Here is a 26,324-nt window from a genome sequence, read left to right as displayed (position 1 = left end):
TAAATCATGACTAATTTGGTTCCATTTTCAAGATGCAGCTGATCTAACATTCTTACTGAGAGTGTCACAGAAGTGCCCAGCAAAGCACTTAACTTAGGGTCCTAGTTAAGACACCACCAATGTGAAAAACCATTGAGCACAACTATGAAGCAGAGAGAATGGTTGTCAGTAGCTTCTTGGTTGGAGGAATCTGGTTGAGATCAAATGATTTTTTTCTTTTCTACAGAAACAGTTCTTCTAAGGACAAGAGAAATTTCATGTTTTCCTTGGAAACAAGTTCAAAAAGAACTTTACTATGTCTGGTTGCTTTAATTATCAAGAGGAAATGAGCAGTCTCTATTCTAAGCTCCAAGGGTATTCCTGGTGAGGCAGCATTGATGAAGAAGGAGTCTCTAAGCAAAAAGATGTAGATGCCTAGTTATCAGGAACTGAGATATCTCGGCTGGGAGCTCCTAGATTTAAGCTACTCTTTGAATCCAACACAATCTAGACCATGCCTTCAATTTATAATAAGAATAATATTATAGCTAAGGTAGGTGTCATTATTCTTAGAACATCATGATTCCTACTAGTAGTTGAGTGTGTTGTGTGTTTATAATCAGAGAGGACCAAGAGTCTTTACGCATTATAAAAAAACAACTGAGAGCTACTTTCTGCTAAATGTGGAGCAAGTGGCCAAGCTCTCCTTTCTCCCCATCCTCACTCCAACTCATTATAGTTTTCTCTGTGCTGAGCCGCTCTGGGGAGAAGCTATAGGAAATGTAAGTCCAGTTCATCAGACCGAGCATGTGACTCGGGCCTTGGAAATCTGCAAGTCTGAGAGGTGCACAGCCCTGCAGCAGCTCAGGCAGCACGGTGATGGTTGATGGAGGTGTTAGCACAGCTGGTATTCCGCTAGGAATCACACATCCGTCACTCCTGACTGGGCTGGATAGGGGATGGAGGACAGGAGTGTAGGACTCTCTGACTTCTCTGGGTGGGCTGGATGATTAGTTTGCCAAGGGGGCAAACTCAGAGAAAACCAAGGGGGATCTTGACAGGTAAAAACTTAGGGTTGTAATTCTCCAAAGGTCCCTAAAATCTCAGAGCCCTAGAACTCAGTTTGAGTGAAACTCTTGCAGGGATCTTTCGGTACTGTTCTCATTCTTGGGTTCTCAGGGAGTGAGTCTGTGGCCACGTTAGCTTGGGTTGATAGTGTTGCAGCACTAGCCCTGATCTAGGCAGAGGCCCCTGAAGTCTGCCTTAGCAACAGAATGGAGGCTTGAGTGAACACTGCTGGGAATTACTTGCTGCTTCAAGGAGAATGCATGGTAAAGCAGAAATCCCTCTAATTTGGTTTAAACATGATTTCTTTTCAGTAACTCTTCATTCATATGTATATGCTGGGGGGAGGGAACCAGGAGCTAGTTGGTTTACTTGAGTATGAAACTGTATGAATGAACATAATATTGTCTAAGACCAAATAAGGTACAAAAAAACTACTCTTCTTCTCCCATCTCTAGAGAAGTCCAGAAAACACGGGGAGGATTGAGATTTTCCTTTAGCCTTCTTTGATAAAACAGGCTTCAAGGAGCATGCAAGCAATGTCTCTCTGATGGTTCAGGTCTGGTCCCAGATTTAGAAGCAACAACCAAGCGTGAGAATTGCCGGGGATTCTTGGCATACGAACTTGCGAGCACCAGCGCCCTCACCTGCACATACAAAGTGGCATTTGGCTATAGTACTTTGATATGAACGCGAGCAAATGAAGCAACACCTCACTATAAATATAACATAAAAATGAGTATTAACTAGGACTCCTAAAGTGAATTTGGCTCTTTCTCATCAATTTCTTCTATATTAGATGATCAGCTGAACTCAGAGGAAAAGAAGAAGAGAAAGCAGCGGAGGAACAGGACAACCTTCAACAGCAGCCAGCTGCAGGCTTTGGAGCGCGTCTTTGAGAGGACACACTACCCCGATGCTTTTGTGCGAGAAGACCTCGCCCGCCGGGTGAACCTCACCGAGGCCAGAGTGCAGGTAACAAGCTGTGGGAGGCTGGCACTGCTTAAAAACACAAGTTTTAGGTTTCAGACTGGAATCGGTACTAAAAAAGAGTTACAAATGGTCAGCACAAGGACAGAATCCAGTTTCTAGTTGCGTTTCTTTGGGCAGCATAGTATTTTTAAAAATCAAATTGAATGCTTGTAAGTAGGGCAGGATATTCCTTGCTGCAGGTCCCGCTCCTCCCCGTAGTTTCTGACCCTTCCAAACTCATGTTACGTGCATGTTACATGCATCGTCCTTCTGAGCATCTGACTCTGCACCCCCAGCCTTCCATTTGAGCTCAAGGATGGCGGAAGAGATGAACTCTGTCCCCCAGGTCAGCTTTCCTCCCCAGCCTTTAAGAACATGCAAACCTTCAAGAAACTTGGTATAAGCACGTATAACCACGAACACTGGTGGAGTGGGAAGTGAATACTTAGGAATTGAGTTAAGAGCACATTTAAATGGATAATTTTATTTGTCCCCACAGTGTCTCTGTGAAGGGAAAAAGGGTAAGGGGGTAATGAGAGAATAGCAATTCTTTCTAACATTAATGCCATAGCACATCAACTGCAAGCCAGACTCTAGAAAACAATAGACCTGAGATTAACAGTAATAATAATAATGATAACAATGTAATAACTGTTGCTACTTGAGCCTTATATGCCAAGTAATGTTCTTTGCATAACTAATCTATTTTATCCTCCCACCAATTCAATGATGTGGATAGCACATGCTTCATCTTGCCGATGAGGTAACTGAGGTGCAGGGAGGTTAAAGTCTTTACACACCTAGGAAGTGGCTGAAATAGGACTGAATGCAGACTCGTAGATCCAGAGTTCATGGTTTTAATCACTATGAAAGACTTTGAATAAATGAGAGTCTACTGGCTAAATGCTTTTTTGAGTAGTGCTTTGCTATCTTTGCTGAGAGATCGTATTGTCTTCCATTTGCCAGTGGCAAGCTGCTCTTTGATAAGGAGGGTGGGTCAAATCTGTCTTGTCTTCCCGAATAAACTATTGTTGCATATCTGCATTCAGTCTGAGTGTGAAGGATTTCTTTCTGCAAGTGATAGTCCTCCTGACTGATGGGGACTTGAGCTAGACCCCGGGGCCTTGCCTAGGGTGAGGACTGTGTGTGTTCCACAAGGCACAGTACACTGGGAGAGGCACTTGTTGAGCTGAAGCGAAGGTCCCACAGGTCCCTTCAGCCTGAAGAGAAAGCGGAAAAGAGTTTTCCCCATCTGGAAATACAGACTTCACCTAAAAATACTACCCAAGAGACAAAAAGAAAAATGTGAGTGACAAAAGTAGGAAGTGGTATGGGCCCGTGGAGCCCCTGAGGATGGGTTATGGGGAAGTGTGAGTGACAGTGCCCTGGCAACTGGTTGGCAATCCCTCAGGGCTGGGGTGAGAGTGATCCATGGGGACAAATCTCAGCCTTGCTCTCTCCATCCTGCCATCCAGTGCAGAACCATGAAGCATGCCTCCCCACACCCTCTTCCCCCATGCCGCTTACCACAGCTCTCTAACCATGCTCTGAAATCCCTTCTTCTCTCCTAAAACTCCCCATATCTTTTATGCTCCAACCTCAGCCTGCAGTGGTATAATGAACAATTTTAGTCCAGTAACCCACAGTCCCCTAAAATACCACTTTTGCTATAGTGATCTGCATTTTAAAGAAGGAAATCTAGATAGGGCAATGGTGGAAATTAAAAAAAAATGCAAAAGAACAACTTGGGAGTTGGGGACTATCTTGCCCCTTTTACAGCAGGGAAATTTCTTATATGTCGAAACTATTTCTTTCTTCTTCCTTTCCCACCTTACTATGTTCTAATGACTTTCAGAGCTATGAACATTTCCTAAGTGAGTAGGACAGAATTCTCCCTCCATGACTTTTTTCTTTTTCCACAAAGCCCTCCCCTTTCCCAGTCTAAACCAATCCCTCTGACTCTGGGTTTGTTTATATGTATGGTATTTATCATAACATGACATGTATTGTATTGAGTTGCATGTGGGCCCCACCAGACTGAGAAGTCCTCTTGGAAGGAGGCCATGTTTGATTCGTCTTCACAAAATTCACTTTTTCCTCCTCCTTTTTCTTCTTTTTTTCTTCAAACATTTATCAAGCACCTCACATACTCTTGGACCTGTGTTTGGTTTGCTGGAGATGAATAAGACAATAATTCTCTCCGTAAAAATGTTTCAACTGGGGCAGAGAAGATGGATGTGCAAACCATACAGTTATGATATTGTAAGATGATTTCTAAATTAAAAGAATTAGTGATAGACCAGAGGAAGGAATGATCTGATCTGGGGGAAAAGGGAGAGAATACATATTTATTAAGCACCCATTCTGGGTCAATGCTCATAACTATTCTGTAAGTAGGTATTTTTATCTTCAATTGATTGGTGGACAAAGGAACAGAGAAATTAAATAATTATCTGAGGATAAATCTTTAAAGTAGTGTAGCCAGTATTTTTATCCACCTTTGTTCAACTTTTATGTTCAATGTCAAAGTCTAATCTTGAAAACAATATATGAGCTTTGACACCAGGACAAAGAGTGGATGAATAACGTAGGTGGAGAGAGCATCTAGTGTGAATCTGTGTAGGTGGAAAATAGCCTGACACATCTGGGAGTCTTCAGGTAATCTTGAGACCAGAGGAGAGGCTGGAAGGATGGGGGGCCAGCGTGTGAGACGTGGCTGGATTGATGGACAAAGAGCTAATCCCTGAACAGCCTTTGTTCTATGGTAAGAAGTTTTGATTTTATTCTGTGAGTAATGGAGGTCCAGTGCATAATATAAAGCAGGGCATGGATATAATTATTAATATTTTAATATTTAAGTTGATAACTCTAATAGCAATATGAAGGGCACCTTAGATACAGAAGAGACTGGAGTCTGGGAAGCCAGGGAAGAGATGTCCAGATTCCACCTTTGCTGATTTCCACCCAGGCCCTTCAATCTGCACGACCCTCTGGGGCACTGATCTTATGGTGTTTTATGTGAATGTTGCCCCCTCGCGCTGTGCCACTGCTCATTCCATACCATAGAATTCCCTTCTGCCATACCTTGTTATATGATGCTATAATTGCACCTAATATACTTGTTTTGCAGTTTTTCAAATTGACATCCTCCTTTAAGAGATTGTGAGCTGCTTAAAAATAGAGAATAAATCTTTCTCATCTTTTTCTCCTCAGCATTTAGTATAGGGCCTGGCCCACAGCAGGCACTTTATAAAGATTTCTTTAATGAGTAAATGAATGAATAAAACTCCACTGCAGTCTAGAAGAGCTGCATGATCATAAGGTGGATGTTCTTGAGTTCAGAATCTCAGCCATTTATTATTTGTGTGACCTTCAAGAGATTAAAGTCATGCATCACTTAACAATGGGGACCCATTCTGAGAAATGTGTCATTAGGCAGTTTCACTGTGTGAACATCACAGAGTGCACTTACACAAACCTCGATGGTATAGCCTACTACACACCTAGGCTGTATGGTATGGCCTATTGCTCCTAGGCTACAAACCTGCACAGCATGTTACTGTACTGAATGCTGTAGGCAATGGTAGTACTGTGGTAAATATTTGCATATCTAAACATATCTAAATGTAGAAAAGGTACAGTATATATATGGTATTATAATCTTATGGGACTAGCATTGTATATGAGGTCCACTGTTGACTAAAACACTGTTATGCAGTGCATGACTGTATTTAATCACATTGAATCTGTTTCTTCAACTCTAAAATAGAAATAACAAAACCTAACATGTGGAATTGTCATGATGACTAGGAATGATATATATAATGTGCCTATATAAGTTCCTAGCTCTAGTCGCACTTAATAAATGATAGGCTTATAATTAGCTGTAGGAGATGCTATCAGCACCGCCCATACCCCTTGAGCCCTACAACTAAATGCAGTTCAGTCAATTTCCAGCCTTTAGGATGTGTCTTTCTGTGCCAGAAATTTCTAGAACCTCAAGAAACTGCCCTGTCTTTCCTCAGCATTCAAGAACCTCCATAACTACAGACTGATAGGAACCAGTTATAAATACCCAGCTCCTTTGCCCCTCCGGAGGGATAACTCTGAAGCGTGCATCCTATGCTAGTCTCAGTCTTTAGCATTTCTGCAGGATTTAGCTACCACAGAGGTAGCTGGTTTAGTAGCATACTCTTTAGTGGCTGCTTTTTCATCTCTATTACTTCCTTGCTCTCCTAATGGTGTTCCTTGCATCTTCCAAATAAATCATTTTTTTCTTAAATCCTTGTTGGAGCATCTACTTCTGGGGAGATGGGGAATTTTCTTTAAATATCTAGTGAACATTACAAAAGCAGATAAAATTTTCACATTTGGAAGAATTTTTAAAAAACTTTTAGCAAAGTCATTGTATCTGTGGCAGAAGCCTAATGAATTTTTTCTTCCTTCTCTTGATTACAATTACAACAGGGATTATAGCCCGTATTTTGCTGTCTGATGGATTAGTCCCAGATTCCATCTCTGGAGGCTTGATTACTGGAGTACTTCACAGTCCTGTCATAATAATACCCTTAACCCTTAAGACATGGCCCAGCAGGGAAGGATTATGGCATATTTCAATTGACCTAAAAAGAATTCTACACCTTCCTGTATCTTCCTTGGGAAAGCATTATATATCAATAGTAAAACCAACCAGAATTGTATTCATGTAACCTCTTCTTTGTTTTTCCTCTCCTTCCTCATCCCCTTCTCTCCTCCTAACAATTTCCAGGTGTGGTTTCAGAACCGAAGAGCCAAGTTCCGTAGGAATGAGAGAGCCATGCTGGCCAATAAAAACGCTTCCCTCCTCAAATCCTACTCAGGAGACGTGACTGCTGTGGAGCAGCCCATCGTACCTCGTCCTGCTCCAAGACCCACCGATTATCTCTCCTGGGGGACAGCCTCTCCGTACAGGTGAATGACTGGCCCACTGTCCCTTGCTCCACTTCCACATGTTTCTCAGCGGTCGGTCACGTTTATAGCTGCTCGTGTAGCTGGCTGACATTTCTTACTGGGTTAACCTCTTCAGAGACATTCAACTTGCTGACATCCCAAAATTTGCACAGGAGATTACTAGTTGCCCCAGGAGCAGGGTTTGGGGCAGAAGAGAGAGGGGCAGGCCAGCCGCAATCTCCTCTTGGACTCAGGAACTCTTGCAAAGGTTTCAAAGCTGGGGAAGAATCTAAAAGAAAAGATCATTAAGCTGTGCCCAGTGTCTCTCTTGCAATCACTCTGGAACAAAACTTTACCCCTTTTCCAAATTTAAGGTAGATTTGTTTTATTATGCCCAAGTAGGGATTTGTAAGGCTCCAAGTATAGAATTGAAGGCAAACTTCACAGTAAAACTGATTTCAAATTAAAAAAAAAAGAAAAAAAAACAAGGAAGGAAGGAAGAAAGGAAAAAAGGAGAAAGATAGAGAGAAAGACAACTCAGAGAGAAGGAAAGAAAACCCAAGTTCATTATGATCACTTTCATGCCCACAGTTCTTTGTTAGCAGGTGGTAATATCTTATGATCCCAAACGACTTCCTATTCGATTGCTAATTCTTATCTACTTGTCTGAAGGTTTCTTTGGGGGTTAGTGTGTGTGTGTGTGTGTGTGTGTGTGTGTGTGTGTGTATGTGTGTGTGTGTTTCTTTTAAATAAAAGAATATATAATTTACACTAAACTTTTATATTAAAAAAGGTGAAAATTTTTGAAGAAACAAATGACAGAGTACTATTTTAATCTCATAGAGAGACTTTTAACCTCCATTTATTATACTGTTCAGAAAATACAGGTTATATGCCAGAGGGAAGCTGAGACACAAGTGCCTAATACATTGGATTAGTCTAAGTGCCTTTTCTTGAACCTAAACCTAAGTACTCTGAGAAACCAGGTCAAGGCTAGACGTTCTCTCTGGCTGATTTCCGTGGAGGAAGAAGTATTCACAAATTCATTTATTACACTTTTGTTTACCTTTTTGTCACTAAGGTTAATTATTTGTTTAAGGAGAGGTTTTAAATGAATTATAGGAGATTATATTCCAGCTGAAGTTGAACTCCTAATATGAAATGCACATTTGTGAAATGCAAATGTTTTTCGAAGGTTGATCGCTCTAATCAAAGCAAAAAGCCTCACATAAATATTCTTTCTGTTCTAAATCAGTTTCTTGAGAGAAACACCACAAGTGCATTTGGAAATTTCTTTTATATTCGCTGTTGTGAAATTAGCCTGAATTACTTTCTTTGGTCTTAGTATTTAGAGACCTCATGTCTAGGAAAGTCCCATTCTGGGCTCTGTTGCATTCAGACGTGGTATGCCTTGCTGATTTTGAAAGATCAGTTATATCTGTGTGTCCTATTTAAACTGTAGACTCCTCTCCCATAAGGTTTACTAAGAATACATATTGAGGACCAGTATGACATCACATATTCTTTAATATTTTAAATAAATGGAAGGCTGCTTTGTTTTTCTTATAAATATTGGTAGTCCATAGACCCTCAAAATGTCTTGGGAAGTAGGTGTGGTTCAAAGCCTGATGTTTAAGACCTCTGGTTTGAATTTGGTCGCAATTAGAATGTATTGTTCCTTTTGTTGCCTGGGTCCTCCTTAGGAGCTTTTCATACCAGCTATAAACCATCCAGATGGCTGCCACGTGGTCCTTAACACATTAACTGCCATGTGAGTTGTATTTAACTCATGCTAGTTTAACTACAGGGCCTGGGGCCCTGTGAAGCCTATAGAACTCACACATCTCTTTATCTTGTTGATAGTCTTATTGTTACAATTAATATTGACAATTTAATTCTAAAAACGTGGATTGTGTGTGGCATATAATTCATGCACAGAAAACAATAAAAAATAACAAATTTGTCATTAAATTATAAAGAATTATTTTGTTTTCAAAGTTTTTATTCTATTTTCTTAATAAAACACCATGGCTCCAAGGAAAAAATTTTTTTCTAGTTTGGTAGTCAATGTGTTAACAGTGAGAGGCTCACAGCACTCTGCATGAAAGGGGATGAAACCCTTCCTGAAGTAAAATAGGGTTATATTACCTGAACCTTAGCGGAAGTTCAAGCCTCAGTGTCTTTATCATGTGTGTTTTATAGATGGGCATCTAACTGAAATTGTGAACATGGCAATTTATGTGTGTTTCTTTGGAAATATTTTAATTGAAAAGATTATGTAGAAATACTAGATACATTTTCAAAAACACTCATAAGTCTACCATCTTGACATAACTAGTTGATTCATTTTTGTGATTTAGAGTTCAATATTTTATGTAGGTGTAGCCTTAGTGCACATATTATTTTGTATTCTGCTCTTTTCACTTAAAATCATATAACCTAGTACTTTTTACTCATTTCGTGGTATGCTTTTATATAATTTCTCTCTTAGATACAGACTTTGTAAAAATTAATTAATTAAAACAATACCATAGAAACTGATTGTTCATATTTTGTTTGAAGAATAAATTTATCTCCAGATATAAGTAGAAAAGTGATGGTTTAAAGCAGTAATTTAATCAATAGTAATGTTTTTTGACCCAATGTTGACTGGAGTGTTTATATTTTGGTTAATTTCTAAAAGTGGCAAAAAGCTGTTTTGTTACTCGGAGATTTTTTTGCTATGTTTGGAACCAAAACATGTTATGATTTCACACTTTGAAGCTTGGTAGGAAATATAACTATTGTAAAGGAAATATCAAAGAAAAACAAGTGACAAAAAGCAAAGGAAATGACAGACATTTTGTATTACGGAAAGTTTACTCTCTGTTCCTGTTGGTAATATTATGTCAAGTTAGTTATCTCACGTGTGACATTCATTAAAAGGCGTTTCTCTTGGTTAATTCTTGGAACACTCCTGTGTGATAGCTCTGTCCTTGCTCTGGTTCCAAAGAAGAAACTGAACATTTGCCCAAGTTTAATTCTTCAGCAAGCACAATAAGAACTAGTGCTTGTGATCTCTGTTTTTATCCAACATATTAGGCCACATGACTACATTTTCATTTGAATTTAACGTTGCATTGTCTTGAAAGTAGTAAAAAGTATAAGATTGGAAAGCTATCTAAACAGCCCTTTCTGATTCAAGGTCTGTCTCAGATTAGTGACACATGCCTGCAGCTGAGGTCCACATTCTGGGGTATGTGGGCATCCCACTGGGCTGACAGACATGGCTTGGTCGTACAACCCAGGGACAGTGAGCGGTTTTTCCAGAGAGGCTAGTTTGCTGATTTCCACAGCTCTCCCCTGGAAGAAGAAAGGAAGAAACCAAGGTGCAAAAGCAGTTATTTGCATATGGTCAGAATTACGAGTTGAAAAATAGCCAACACATTATTTTTTTGGATGTCTTTTACACCCAGAGTGGTGGCTGTATAATTTATTGTTCGAACTGAGACTTTCTTGAGAGTGAAAGGGGAGTGCTATTAATAATTATAGCAGCACAACAGGTATAAACCAAGATTGTCCTTGGCAAACTGGGACATATAGTTCACTATAGTTATAGCACGGTAGAAGCTCATTCATTCCCTTGAACGCCTTAGTGGTGATGCTGCCAGGCAGGCAGCCGAGTCACTAGAGGGACAAAGCGCTCCTGGACATGGCCACTGCCGCCCTACAGGTACGGTCTTAATGCACCTGCGGCCAGTTGAAGGAAGCTTGGTTTTTGGCACACACACCCCCATTGCTTAACTCAGAACTATTTTTCTTAGGCATATCTTGAGAATGAAAGTGCACAAAGCACCAGAATTATTCAGACTCACTACTCTTGTAGTGCTTTGCCTCATGGGTAGCAGAGATCAACCAAGTCCTGGACTTTTTATCTGAAATAAAGTAGCCAAGAAACCTTTCTGCAGAAACACCCTTTCCTATGGGAGGTAGATAGTGGCCTGCCTCTGCAGTGCTGGCCTGGAGTGCCACTTCCAGAGGGAGGGCTGGGCTTGAGAGAAAGCTAGTGCAAGAGAGGCCAGTTTCCCTCCCCCACCCTCTCCTCCTCCTTCTCCTCCTCCTCCCCTCATTTTATCGTGGTCATGGTGCTGCGTGACATCTGCTGAACGCATTTGGCTCATTTCTCCCTTTCACACTTTCAAAAATAGATCCTCGTCCCTCCCAAGATGTTGTTTACACGAGGGGCTTCATAACGGATTCTAACGGAAGACACTGAAAAGGTAACTTGTCAGAGGGGGAAGAGGGTGGTGTTCTGGGGGTAGGGTGTAAGTGGGAATTAAGTGTGTTGAAGCCAGTGGGGGTCGCAGTCCTAGAAATGTAAGCAGTGAGGTCCTCGAGTGGGGAATACTATTGGAAAGCATAAACTGAAGGCTAGCATGTACTAGTCCAGAGCAGAGCTTTTCAAGGATTGCTGTGCACAGGGATGACCTGGGATTGTGTTACCATGCAAACCCTGATTTGCTAAGTCTAGGCCCGGCCTGGAAGTCTGCATCTCTAACTTGCTCCCAGATGATGCTGATGCTGCTGATACTCAGTACACACTCTTGAGCAGTGGGGCTTTAGGTGATGGCAGGGTATGGGGCAGGGGTCAGAAGAACTATGTTCTTGTCCTGGCTCCTGTTGCTCCTCAGGTCAGTTGGATCATTGATTTCTTATGTAGCCACGTATCTAAAATTAAGCCAGCAATAGTTTCCCTATTGCTACTCTCACAGGGGTATTTGGAACCTATAGATAAACAATGTGCACTTCAAAAAGGAAATACAAGAAAATCTTGCTACAATGGAAAGATGCAAGAGGCTTTATATATTAAAACATTTCTAGAAAGAAAAGTTAAAAATAGCAGAAGGATCCCTGAACACGTAGTGAAAACTGAAAGCTTACCAAGAAATGTGGTCTACGTGTGTCTGCATTAAGAGCTAAATATATGTCCAAAAAAATGAACATCTGAATTTCAAAAACAGAAGTTAGAAATGGTTATTTAACATGCAAAAGAGCACTTCCAAAAGGATTTATGGGAACTCTCTTTAAAAGTAAATTTCATAAAAAAAAACACCCTGGTATTAAATTTTCTTGGATGGAGCAAGTATACCTCTGTTCTTATACTGACAAAATAACAAACCAAAGACACGGTCTCCAAGTTCTATGCACCACAGAGTCTTGAAAGCCTTTGAGAAAAAACCCCTGAGCTGGTGAAACACTAAGGTCTCAGGAAGACTCACAGACTTCTAGGGCTGACAGATTGGTCTTTGGGGTGAAATTTTAAACAGCTTGTCATTATTTGCCCAAAAGAGCCAAGTAGAAAACAAAGTTAGAGTTGAAAATCAAGTTGAGTATTGTTTTTCCCCCAAGCTATCCTCAATTGTCATGTGATTTGTGGGACTTACACTGCGGGTGATTAGAAAACAAGAGGGACAATTGTCCATAAGTTTCCTAGCTTTAAAGAATACTATTTCCTGTGCTTCCTCAATGTTTGACAGATATTTTAATACTTTTTTTTCTCATAACCACCTCTTTCCGGGAAGGTTGAAATGATCAAAATGGTTTGTCTCCAGTGAAAACAATACTCTAACCCTGCTGGTGGTCAGCGTTCTATTGTCTATGGCTGAGCTGCATCTGCTAGGAATTTCCAAATAAGGAGATGGAAACATTTCAAGCTGACTTAAATGCGTTGGCTCTGTGTAAGTCCCAGTGCAGACGTGCTGAATTGACAGATGGGATTCAGCATTTCTTTTTAATCTCTAATTTCTCGATGCGCTTTATTCAGCGATGTTGCTTTTTGGTCACAGACACAAAGAACTTTATCAAAACCAAATAAAAATGCTGCTTTAGTCAAACCTTATAAACTCAGTTCCAGGACTCAGCTCATGTCTGCACCCTGCTTACAAGAATAAATGGTTTTTACTCAGAAGGCAAGAATAGGCAGGATCTCCGGTTGTTGTTAAGGAGGCTGTTGGTTATTGTCATGTGCTTAAGCTACAACAAATCATTTAATTTCAATCTCACCTATTTATACCAGTAAGATTAATTCTGCATAGGAAGGAGTGGTCATTATATATGTTCTGAATTGCCCTATAAACAGGTTGAAAACAGCTAATTACCCTCATCGGTTGTGGGCTTGTGAGAAAACACTTCAGGGTTCTCTTTCTTTCCCTAAAACAGAGCTTTAGGAGTGTCCATGACATGGACAGCAGGTGGTCACGAACAGTCTTTCAGACTGACAGCCACCCAAGGCTCTCTTGCTCCTGTTGTCACTTTGGGAGGCAGATTCTCTCCATCTTACTTCTAATGCCATTTTTAAAGTGCGTCTAAGCTACTCCTAAAGTACTTCCTCATTAATTCTGTATCAAGAACTGTGACAAGTCTCGCTTGTCACTGGTGTATCAAAGGACAGCTCACTTTCGTCTATACGTTACTTTTAGCTCAAGTTGAGAGACCAGACCCATGTCAAACTACTGAAGGGAGCACAGACTCGTAATTCTTTAGTATGTGCACAAAATATCACTGGAATTCTTATTTGTAGGATTCTATATTCTAAACATTTGTTAAGAGTCTGTGAATTAAGATGGCTTCTGTTCCGTTATCCTACTTCTTATGGCTATGGGATGCTAGAATAAGTTAGATCAATTTTTGAAAGTTTATAACTTTTCTAAACATTTATCAAGTAAAAGTATTATCACCTGTCAAGCTCCTAGGGCATTGCAAAGTTCACTCATTAAAATTAACTGTTTTTTTTACACTCACACCTCACTAACTTGAGTGATACCTATGAGACATTGTTGCAGACTTGCTAGTACAATGATGTGTTCTTATAACAGCACTATGATATAATAGGACAAGGGCACTCTTCTCTGCTGTGGAAACACAGTCTGCCATTTAAGTGAAAAATGTCCCAGTGAATATCCAATCTCCTGTGCAATATATGATCCTAATTCCCATTAATTTGTTTTTATGTTGTTATTAAGTGGATCAACGTTCATCTCATTTGGGATATTACTGTCTCATCTGCATTAGAGAGAGAAACTCAGTATTTCTAAGAGGACTTAGTTATCATGCTAAGTCTCCAGACTAGAATATCAGATGATAATTTTGGTAGACTCAAGAGACTACAGCAAAAATGGTTATACGATAGACAAACCTGCAATCACTACCACAGTAGACATTTCTGGAAAACAGTAACAGCATCTTCAGTAAACTAAAATAATTCTCCCCAAGGTTCTGATTCCCTTTGTCTACTAAGGAAATGGAACACATCTTTGATTGTCAAAGAGGCAGCAAATTTCTATTAAATAGGACTTTGCTTGTCCAGAGTCTCAAAAGATGAAAAACATATCCCTTAGAAAACTAGGCCAAGTACTTAAAAGCACAATACTCCATGACAATCTATAATTTGTCATGGGAGAATTTTTTTATATGCTCTTATGAAGTTTTATCCTTCTGTTTTCCGAAGCCATTCAATGTTATTCTCAGTACTTAACAAATAATACAGATGATTTATAATTCCAGCTTCTCTCCTGTGTGTTTAAAATGGTGCTAACTATGTATCATCTTTAGGGCTTAATTCTCTCATAGAAACCTGACTGACAAAGGTTGATTGGATAGATTTTAAAATAATCTATGATTTAGGTACATTTCCCAAACCCAATAATCTCTTTTCTTAGCTACTTAGAGCTTTGGATCCTTGGTATGTCCTAGATTAAGTATAGGTTTTATAGGTTTGCATACATTTTGGGTAGGAGTCTGAATGGAAGCATGTAATTCATAGAGGAACTAAATATGATATGTATATGGGTTTTGAAAATAAATGACATTTCTTGGTACATTCTAAAAAAAAACTTGTCCCATTTTAATGTGTTGTTCTGGTCATTTATCTCATTTCTAATTTAAACCTACCTTAACTGGGGACTTTTCTGCCTCTGTCCCTTGGTAGGCAGTGGTAGAAGTAATAGTCTGTAAGTCTGAACTCTGCATAGTCTATTATATAAGTCTAAACTGAATATTTGTTCACTTTTTAGTGTGAAAAGATATTTTTGATGGATACAAGAATACAATCATCAACCCCTGCTTTTTTCATGTCCTCTTGATTTTGTTCTTTCTATTAAGATAGCAATATTAACAGTAAGAACTAGTTCCTAAGAATAAAAGGGTATGGGTAAGTTTTTTTAAGAAATTATTACAGCAGGATGATTGGGGTCAAAGGTCAATGACACTGAGCATAAATCATTTTAATCATACTATATCTAGATATTTATCAGTTTTTTTGTCTATTCATTGAACACTTTATTCTTTGAATGCTCTATTTGTGAACATTGAATATGTACCTGGTATGCTGTCAGCTCTACCCGAGGGTACAGTGGTGAACAAGGCAAATGTGACATATGACCTATGGCACTTACAGTTGAGGGACAGCAAGAGATCCTAGGCAAATTATTGGTTAAAATTGAATTAAGTGCTAAAAGCAAATTACAGGGTGCTATAAAAGAACCTAACCTTGTCTAGAGGGTTAAGATCATTTACCCAGAAACGAGGAGTAAGAGTGAAGCTGGGAAAAATGAAATAGAAGAAAATAGGATTATTTTGTAATCCTTCTGGAGTCTTTCTCCTTGTGCCACACACACACACACACACACACACACACACACACACACACACACACACACACACACACAAACACTCCCACTCACCCATACACATATACAAGTGCTATAAGGATTTTAAATTAAAGATGTGTATTTCTGGAAAGACCTAGTGATCTAGGACTAATATTACATTTCTTTAACTTAATTTTCTTTAGTTGCTTGCCAGTAACAGAGCTGAAATAGGTTGTGATGAGTCTTGGCTATGTGGTGTCTCAAATAAGCATCAACGATATATTCTCTATTTGTAGAGCAGCTTTAGTTTTCCACTTTCTGATCTTGTCACTTGATCCCCAGAACCACCAACTCCTGTGTGGCTGACAAAATTCAATTGGAATGCAGGCAACAACCAACAGAGAAAGCACATGTCATTCCATTTATAAGTCTATCCATTCCAGCCCTCAGTTAAAAGGGATTTTGCTAATCTTAGAAACAACTAGAAACATTTTCATTTAATTAAAATGAGTACCCTTTTAACTACTTAGTATAAAGTAAAGGGTGATTTTGCATCTGAGTCCGTGAAATCGTTTCTTTTTTCTTTAAAAGAGATTCGTGGGTGCAATTACCAGAAACCCACCAATGACAAATTTCTGCCTCATGGTGTTTCTGGGTCTTAATTACAATCTCTGACAATGAAAAACAACTTCAGTTTTTTCTCAGCAATAAGGATAGTGAGAAACAGTTACCTCTGAGGTCAGGAATGCTGAAACTGGAGATTTTGATAGTTTATCTAGGAGATTTAAACATTTCCAAAATAACTGACCCAAAAAGCAGTGTGTGCTACTTAAGTACTTTTGAGGAAAGGTTATAAAATCAAGGCCAATAGCGTTAGGAACCTCTTGACTTGACAATGCTTGGTGCTATCAACCAGTAAATCAAAAAAATGGCAGAGAAGTTATCTTGGTTTGTTTGGTTCTTCAAGGCACATTATTTACCATGATATTTATTTGATTATCTAAAATAGGTTAGAATTAAGGTCAGCTACCTAGAGTGAAGAAGCAAAAGCCCCCTTAGTTTATTTTCAAATGTCTGCTTCTCTTCCTCACCACTCCCAGAGGCTGGGGAAGGAGGGAGGAGGAGAGATTAAATACTGTTTTAATTAGTCAGCTGATGAAACACCTGCTATACAACTTGAGCCACTTTCTTCTCACAACCCAGAAATAAGTCATTACTCACTGTATCCACACAGCGAATACTTGTCCCTCCCCTTGCCTCACTCCACACCACTTCCCTGTGCCCATCAAAACACGGCCGCTCCTTTCCAAGTGCCTTAGACTAATGGAAAGCTGGGGCATCGAGGGACCCTAGAGGTCATCTAGTCCAACCCATCTGCGCCCGCTTGCCCCCATCCCAAGAGTACATCCATCTGGGGCATGGACTCTTACAGCTTTGTGAAACTAATGCCTGTTATTCTCCCTGCTCTCTCCTTTGTCCCTACAGCGCCATGGCTACTTATTCTGCCACATGTGCCAACAATAGCCCTGCACAGGGCATCAACATGGCCAACAGCATTGCCAACCTGAGACTGAAAGCCAAGGAATATAGTTTACAGAGGAACCAGGTGCCAACAGTCAACTGAGGAAAAAAGTTATTAAACAGGCCTAAGAAGAAAGCAAAAACCATAAGACACCTATCCTGCTCTGTCATTTCTTCATCCGCTGGGAGGTGGGGGGAAAGAAAGTAAAAAGCAAACAAAAACAAAATCCAGAACTAAAATATTGGGACCATGGCAGAGAAAAGCAGGAGAGGAGCAAATTGAAAATTAGTTAACAGATGTTCCTCCTCCCTCTGGGATACCACCACCACTTGTTTCTGTGTGTGTTTATTTTGTTTTTCTTTCTATTCATGCTTTGCTTACTATACTCCAAGCTTCTTCAGCTAGGTTCAGCCCACCCACCCCCATGATTGTATGAGGTTTTTAAAAAAACTACAGCAGCCAAAGAAACTATATTTTATATATTATATATATATGTATCTCCAGAATGATTTCCCCTAGTCTCCTTCTTGACCTGTTTAAACCTCAGTGCCTTATCCTGTCCTTGTTCCAGTTCTCTCTATAGAAGCTCTAGGAGCTTTTGAAAAGCCAAAGTCTTTCTGAAGAATCCGTGCTGGCCAGACAAAATTCCCTTTCTCATTGTCTCCATCTCTGTTGGTCATGGTAAGGTTTTTCATCAGCTACTGGAAAAAAAAAATTGTGTACAACATCTGGTCACTGGCCTGTCTGATCCAATGTAATTGGCTGTGTCTGGCTAATTCTAAGCTCTAAGCTCAAGATCTAAGCTCTAGATTTAAGCTCTAAGCTATAGATTATACTACCATCAGCACCACCACCCCTGACCCCACCCAAACAATCTTAAGATATTTGTTGTCTTTGAGTGATTTGCTGTCACAGGCTATTTGGTAGAAGAAATATTTCATTTGAGAGAGGGGAGAGAAATTTCTCTAGAAACACAAAGACTGAGTTGTAAAAGACATGCCTACATCTCTCTGGTGCCTTAAGGGTAGTCAAATGTACACTTATATATATACTTTATATATTTATATATTTTATATATATAATATTGCAAGCTTGAGTTTGCAATTTCTCAAACACTACAGAAAGCAAATTTCACACCATCACCACTGTTCTTATCTCTACAGTGATAAGACTTATTAATAAGGGATCTTGCTGCTTTTCTTTTTCTATACAAAATTCTCCTTAAAGCCACAGAGCAATCAATAGGGCAGCTGTTTGAGAACAGGTCTCATTTTCACAGTAGGGTTTTAACTGAATTAGAAACTATTTGAGGCTATAAAAATGTCCTTGAGTTTGGAGCCTGAGCTGATACATTTGATCTATCATGGGAATTGCACTTAGAGAGAAGAGGGAAGACCATTCAGTCATTCACCCTCTCTTCGCTCAACAGGAATCTGAAAGACATATGTTTAAGTGGAATACTTAAAGGTTTGTCTAAATTCCAAAATTTAAAAGGCAATTGTGGGCTATTTTTATTTTTAATATTTTGAAATGAATTTATTGCCTAGGGCTGGGAGTCAGGACTGATCCTTCTTTGTTTCTTTCTCTTTGTTCCCAGCTATGCTTTTGTAACTTGCCAGGTGGACTTGACCAAACCATGTTACCATGCTGTGCCTCAGTTTACCCATTCATGAAATGGGTTTAACAATACTTACCTACCTCACAGGGGTGTTGTGAGGCTCTATTCATTTGCTCCTTCATTCTTTCTTGTATTCTCTGTATGTCCAGCACTTTGTAGCCATGGGAGGAAAGGGACTATACAAGTGTACAATGTTAATGGAATGATACGGTACCTGGAAGTCTTGTTTTCTAGTAAGGAAATGCTGTCTTGCTGTACATACTTATAACCTTGTACTTGGAAATGAGAAATAGGTTTATATTTTCAGATCTCTCAAAAATCACATCATTTGACCAAAAGAATAATTTAAGGCACACAGAACAGTCATATTTTTAACTTATGTTCTCATCCTGACCAGCTTTGTTCTCATAATTTTTAGTTATGAATGATTAATAAACTTTAGATTGATTTTGGCCAAATATGCCAACTTTGTACTGTGAGTGACAGGCAAGCTTTTGGGTGTAAGATGCACTTTTAACACACATTTGTATTTCCCTTGGCATATCAGATTGAGCTAATTGTGATATTATTTCAGTCTAACAGCCACCAGTCTGAAAATGTATTTCAAATGTTGATTTTGTACTTCTTTCAGTAATAGGAAGGAAGCCCATTTTATGCATTTTGCTTTTACCAACTGATTCCCTTTTCTTTTAACCCACTATTAAAACATTTCTTAGTGAATGGTTCTTGTAGGCCAGCTGAACAACATACATTACTTGCTTACTAAAGAGTCCCTCCATTCATTCTTTTGTCACACCAGTTGCTATGGATTATCAAGTTTTGAAGGCACAGTATATCCTAACAGACTGAAACATGCTTTGATTTGTGAAGTGAATGCAATTCAAGAAATTGGTGAACTTTAGGGGTTTGGAGTGTGGGGAGACGGGCTAACAGAGGATTTGGGTTATAGGCAAGGAACAGAAATCATACACGAAAGGTTTTATCAAGAAGGGGGAACTCTTAGGAGAGTGAGTAGAGAGATGGATGGACATGTAAAATAACCCTATTAGAAATTTTCATCCAGACATCCATTTCCAGTGATGAATAGAAAAGACTGAACTCATAAACCAAAAGGGTGGATGAAACTGGGTGATTTTGCCCAATACCTTGGCCAAGTGATGTCTGGCAATACCATAGAGTAACCACTGCTGGTCATCCAAGGAAACCTTCATTGCTGGTGAACCAACACCATAAGCATCTATTATCTAAGCACTTCATCGAGAAGTATACATGTAGTACAAGCACTCAGTTTTGTTCATTTATTATTGATTTTTTAAAAAATACAAGTTTGATATGTGATTTTAAGGAGTAGCCTTCTGGCTCTTAAGCCAGTTGTCAGCAGAGGGCCTCAGGGCCACAAACTTCAAGACATACCCCTCTTCCTCATCATCATTATACCCAGATACAGATGAATTCATATGAACCGTCTGTGTCCTCAGTCTCTCCCCAATCACGATGCCTATTTGTAGGGTACTTGGCAGGTTAAATTAAACCAGAAGAGGTGACTTAATTAAAAAGGGAATGTCATTTAGGATATAAAGATCTCATAAGAAATGTAATATGTAAATTATATCTTGCTTTATGATGTAAAATATACATTGTTTGCGCTAGAATAGAAATGATTCCTTTTCAATAAAAAGAAAGAAGTATACTACTATGTCTGTTGTTACATACATTGAGCCTGCTGATTTTTTCTCTTTGAACTTCAAAAACACAGATCTGCTAGGATCTGAGATTACATGAAGAAGAATAAAGGTAAGAAAACTTATAAACAAGAAAACTTTTATCAGGGCATGATATTACTTTCTGTAAACAGGAAAATAATGTATTGTTCCTCCAAAACAAAGACAATGGTGGGAGGAAGAGGAGACATTTATTAGTATAATGAGTAACTGCAGAATAGAACTTTTATGAGAGTTTAACATTTTTTTCACCAATATGTTTAGCACCCACAATACCAGATGTTGTATGGAAAAAAAGACATTATATAAAGCACAGCTGTTTATTTTGGAATAAAGAAGTAGCAAAATAATTTTTCTTAGGCACCCATTGTGCATAGTCTAGGGGTGTGTGGTAATGGGGAGAATAGAAAACCCAGGCACAGTTTCTGTATTCATACTAATTAAAATCTGGTTTAAAAGACAACTCTAGCATGAAAAACTCTATGCAACAATTCAAGACAATAAATTAATAAGTATCAAGCAAATAGAGCAGGCAGAAGGAGGCCAGAAGTGTGAGTCAGCTCACACTGTGAGCTGAAGTGGGAGAAGGGTTTTTTAGAGGAACTGGGACTTGAGTTTCATCAGCAAGGATGTGGACAGGTGAAGAGGGAGTGGTGGCTCCTCAGATGGGGGAGTAGAGAAGGCATGAAGGCAGGAATATAGCAATGAGGAATCTGTGCTCAGGAAACTGTGGCTTGGTGGGTCTGGATGAGATGGAGAGTTTATTTTAAAGCAGACTGGAAGAAAGTACTGGAGATTGAAGTTGAGGCTTAATCTTGCAGGGTTTTGCACATCAGACAAAGGAGTTTGGACTTTTCCTCAGGCCACAGAGATCCATTGAAAGTTTCTGAGCAGAAAAAAAATGCTATGCAAAAAAAAAAAAAGTGACTTTAGCAGAATTATTCCGGTAAAAGAACGAAGGTAAACTAGAGCAGAACAAGAACTGGAAGCAGATCAGACAGACATTGCTGCGAGGGGAGCAAACCACAAAAGATGAACAGCAAACATCTTGTAAGGAAAGAAGCAATAGGACTTCATGGCAGGAAAAAGAGGATGGGGTCAAACATAATACTGGTTTAAAACCCCGGGACTAGGAGAATGAATTGTTGACAAAACTGACAAAAAACAACAAAAATGGGAGAGAATAAGTTACAGGAGAAGATAATTGCAGTTTTAAATGTCTGAATAAAGCTCAAAACCCAAATGCAAACATCCAGTAAGTGACGACATGAAAATAGAACTCAGTACCAAGATCAATGATGGAGATAGAAGTTTCAGGTTTATCTTTAAGGAGGTGACACTTTGGGGGACAAGAATGAATGGGTTTGTCTAGGTGAGAAAGTGCCATTGTCACTCAAATAACGATTCTTGCTAGATGGCTTTTGGAAGTAGTTTCAGCCAGAGAGGAAGATTGGACTTTGCAGAACATCTACAGTTGGGGAGATGGCTATGGAAGTCAATTTAAAAGAAAGTGTTTGAGAAATAGGAGGGAAATAAAGCTTTGTTTATTATTTCAGAATTGAGAGGTTTTCAGTAAGAAGGGAATGTTTAATATACTCAAGTGCTATAGAGAAGACCAGCTAATTGGGGATGGAGGAAAGGCCATTGATTTAGTGACTTTCAAGAGCACACTTCACTAGAGTGCTGGAGGAAGAAGGTTGATTTAACAAGTTATGGTAAGAATAAGTGCTTTTAAAAAAACAGAACCACTGGTTTGGCATTATAAGATTTAATAAAGATCCTTGCAGTTGCATGTAGCAAAACCCCATCAAACTAGTTAAAATTATAAAGAGGCTTTATTTGAAAAATAGCTCACCCAGCCCAGAGACTTGTTGCCAGAGCCAGGGCAGCTCCAGGGATCCTAGACCCTGGAATAAGGCCCATACCCTGTCTTTATCAGTTTGGGCTGCTACAACCATATACCACAGGCTGAGTAGCCTAAACAACAGTCATTTATTTCTCACAGTTCTGATGGCTGGGAAGTCCCAGATCAGGATGCCAGCAGACTCAGTGTTGGGTGAGGGCCCACTTCCTGGGATGGTCATTTTCTTGTAGCCTCACATGCCAAAAAGAGTGAGCTCTAGCTTCTTTCTCTTCTTATAATGATACCAATCCTATCATGGGAGCTCTATCCTTATGACCTCATTGAAACCTAATTACCTCCCAAAGACCCTGACTCCTAATACCATCCTACTGGGGGTTAGGACTTCACCATACGCATTCGCATGGAATACAAACATGCAGTCATACTCTTGGACCAGGTAAGGCCTGTATACTCTTCCCTGAGGCCCACCTACACTCCTCTGACTATGCCCCTCCCCTGAGCAAAGAGTCTATGGGGCCACCTGCATGTGCCCACCTGGAGCCTGCACTCCCTGTTCTAGACCATACTCCAAGCATTTGAGATTTGGAATTGACAAAACAAGTTATTCCAAGCCCACTTTCAGTACCCGCATAAGCTTCTCTTGGTTCATACTATTGAGGAATGGCCAAGAGACCATTGTTTTGGGAGGTGGGGGCATGCAGATAGACCTGGGATGTGCATGCTACAGTTGCCACACACATATGAACGTGTCCACTATGGGTGCAGGATGGGGCTGGGGTGAGAAGAGAACCGGGCAGGCCACAGGTTGCCAGCTAGGCTCCAGCCTTCTCCTCCACCACTGCCACATTCCAGAAAGGAACTCCAAGAGTTTGAGAATTCTAACAGCAAATGTAGCTTTTCAGGTCATTATGAAGGCATATCTGTTAAAGTAGGAGAGCAGAACATAATTTGTTTAACAGTTTGTTAGCTTGATTTATAGCATTAATATATGGACACAAATATGCAGATCTTCCTTTGTACTCTTGTCCTGGGCACCATATTTGACAAGACCTCTTCATTCCAGGATTCTCTCTTTTTCCATTTGTTCTTTGCCTCTTATTTTTTCTCTTATCTTCATTCTTTCCAACTAATCAGCCTTTCAGCAGACAGAAAACACAGCTACCGGCAGCTTTAGATTCACATTCTTGAGAAAGGCAAAGAATCTTCCAAGCTGGTTCTAAGTAGAACAATCCAGGGGAAGACTGGCCTGGCCCAGGTGATGTGGCTCTCTGAATCAGCACTGGGGTCGAGGTGGGGTCCTCTGATTGGCCAGACCACTTCACGTGGTACTTGGATCCGCAGATGCACAGGCACCAGGGGGAAATGGTTGTGAGCGGAGGCAGCCTCCTGAAAGAGGAGGGAGTGCTATCATCAGAAGGGAAGAAATATTGGGACTGATAAAAGCAACACAGATCCAGCACATTCCATGCTCGGCTCCCCAGCACACGCACTTCTTTCTTCCTAGTCATAACGCCTTTGCCTAACAGGAAGCCAAAGCTCCTTAACGCACTTATCCAGGTACTTTGCAGCACATGTATGTTTCAGTCATGTCTGTAGGTGGTTTCTTATGATCCTGCAATCTATAGCTACATTAGCATTTTAACCATCCCTAATGGGTGTGAAGAAGAGGCTAACAACAGCAAAACTTTCATTTAGGGAAAAAGAAAAGGGAAGTTGTAAATTGTGTTTACTTTGCTGTAGCATATGACACCAGGAACACTGAGGACTCAATTCCTTGACAATAAAGTGGATTCCTTGGCCAGTCTATCTGGCTGTGCCCAAGTCCGCCAACTTTAACCTTTGCCCCCCCCCCCTTGGCCAGGCCTGGGGGACGGCTCTGCTGAGAGCCGCGCTGCTCTAACATCCCAGTGGATGAATGACCTGTACCTCCTTTAAGACCTGGCTTGGCTGGCTTTGGATTCAATTTCTGGAGATTTCATAATCAGAAACCAATGCCAAAAATATTGTTGAGTTATAATTCTTAAATCTGAACCCATCCCAGCTCCGCATTTTTTTTTTCTTGATAGGACTCAGATCTGCTCATCCCTAAAATCTCAATTTAAAGGCTTCTCTCTAATCTGCTTTGGACAGAATAATGCAAGAGTCTGGGGCAGTGCTAATCTGCCCTGTCCTCAGGCAGCATTCCAGAAGATTGCGATTTAAAGTGGGTGGGGGTGGGGGCTATTACATTATAACAGGCTTTGGGGATGAGGACCTCAGGAGAGGTTTGGGAAGGGGCTGGGAAAGGAGACCTCCATTCATTTCTCCAGCTCCTCTCAAGCCTCAATTCTTTCCACTGTGTTTCAAATTTCTTCCCTTTGCTTGAAAGGGGTGAAATGCTTTTGCAATTCAGCAGATTCTGACCCTCAATCTGAGCCTGGGGAGCATTGGAGAGCTAGCCTTGGCTTGAGATCCTCCAGGTTTTTCAAACTACAGCAGGTCATCTAGTTCTAGATTTGAAGGTCTGTAATTAGTAACACTCCACTTTCACCTATCAATTTCCGTGTTTCAGTTCAGGTACATTTCAGTTGCAAGTGGCGGAAACCCAACTCAAATTAGGTTAAGATGGTTTAGTCAGAGGATTTATTAGATGGATGGGATGTGGTTACAGGATGAAAGGAAGATCTATAAGAATCAGGGCAATTCTGAGAACCTCAGGTACTGGAAATGAGACTTGACGGCACCAAGATCTGTCTGTCTCCTATTCTGCAGGCAAGTTTCTCCATGTAGTAGGGACAGTGGCTCCTGAAAGATGCAGACTTACATCCATTCAGCTCTGGAAGAAGAATTTTGGAAACAAGCTGCTATTATAAAAATCCTGAGTGAAGATTCTATTGTCCTGGCTTGGTGTGAGAGCTCTCATGACCCAAATACTGTGCCCTGAAGGTGAAGGTGACTGAGTAGCCCAACCAGGGTTGCCTGCCTGTATCAGACACCACTTGGGAGCCAATGAAACTCCTCTTGTTCCCACTTGTAGCCCAGTCACTGCTGCAGGGCCTGGTCTGCAGGTATTTCCACCAGCCATGGAGACAGAATTTAATTGAGCTAATAGATAAATGCTCCCCACTTTCATCTAGGGGCATACAATTATTGAGCATCCGTCCCCATAGCAGTGGTGACTACATTGATAATGCATCGTTTTTACCTATAGCATTCCCTCAGGCCCTGATTCCTGCTTTGTGGAATCATTTTCCAAGTAAACTTCCTACACGTCAGCCATTATCCATTACCGCCAACTCTGTTTTTTTTTTTTTTTTTTTTTTAAGACAGAGCCTTGCTCTGTTGCCTGGGCTAGAGTGCGGTGGAGTCATCTTAGCTCACTGCAACCTCGCACTCCTGGGCTCAAACTATCCTCCTGCTATAGCTCCCACACAGTAGCTGTGACTACTGGCGCATGCCACTATCCCTGGCTAATTTTTTTTTTATTTTTAGTAAAGACGGGACCTTGCTCTTGCTCAGGCTGGTCCTGAACTCCTGAGCTTGAGCGATCCTCCCACCTTGGCCTCCCAGAGTGGTAAGATTACAGGCTTGAGCCACTGTGCCTGGGCCCAACTCTGCTTTTTGGAGGGCCCAGAAGGCATCTTCACCAAAACTGTGTGGATTGAGTAGTGGAGATCTGTTGCTATCCAAAGACAGAAGAGGGAATGAAATGTAGGCAGGTAAAAAATAGCACAGATATATCAGAGAAAGGAAGAAGAGAGAGCACTTTTGAATTGTAAATTGTTTTCTAGCTCAATTGTTACTAACTTTTGCTTCTTAATAATGCTGGCAAATATTTGCTCCAAATACTTCAATTAAAACTACACCAACTCCTTTTCTCTTTCCTGTGGAAAAAAGAATTCCATTTTAGCAAAGTTCATTTACTCTTCTTTCTGGACACACAGGTATATTTCATTTCCCAGAATCTCTTACAGTTAGATGTGGTCTTGTGACTAAGTTCTAGCCAATGGAATGTGAGCAGAAGTGTTATTTGACAGTTTCAATCCTG

The 26,324-nt window shown here is 40.2% G+C and overlaps 1 protein-coding gene across 2 annotated transcripts in view; it reads left to right on the top strand.

Moving 5' to 3' along the window:
* The window catches only part of PRRX1 (paired related homeobox 1), a 74,016-nt gene extending 53,608 nt beyond the window's left edge, over nucleotides 1–20,408 (top strand). Inside the window, exons 2-4 of one of the 2 annotated variants that reach the window (XM_045547392.1) lie at nucleotides 1,844–2,019; nucleotides 6,785–6,966; nucleotides 17,058–20,408. In XM_045547392.1, the coding sequence (XP_045403348.1) occupies nucleotides 1,844–2,019; nucleotides 6,785–6,966; nucleotides 17,058–17,196 (497 nt within the window). In that variant the 3' untranslated portion in view covers nucleotides 17,197–20,408. Of the gene's footprint in view, nucleotides 1–1,843; nucleotides 2,020–6,784; nucleotides 6,967–11,132; nucleotides 11,205–17,057 lie in introns of those variants that run through there. The other variant, XM_045547393.1, reaches the window with a different exon arrangement.
* Nucleotides 20,409–26,324: the final 5,916 nt, after the last annotated feature.

The sequence above is a fragment of the Lemur catta genome, chromosome 3 (genome assembly GCF_020740605.2).
Source record: "Lemur catta isolate mLemCat1 chromosome 3, mLemCat1.pri, whole genome shotgun sequence".
In the NCBI taxonomy this organism is placed as follows: domain Eukaryota; kingdom Metazoa; phylum Chordata; class Mammalia; order Primates; family Lemuridae; genus Lemur; species Lemur catta.
The sequence above is the reverse complement of the archived record's forward strand: the minus strand, read 5'-3'. Positions and strand labels throughout refer to the sequence as shown.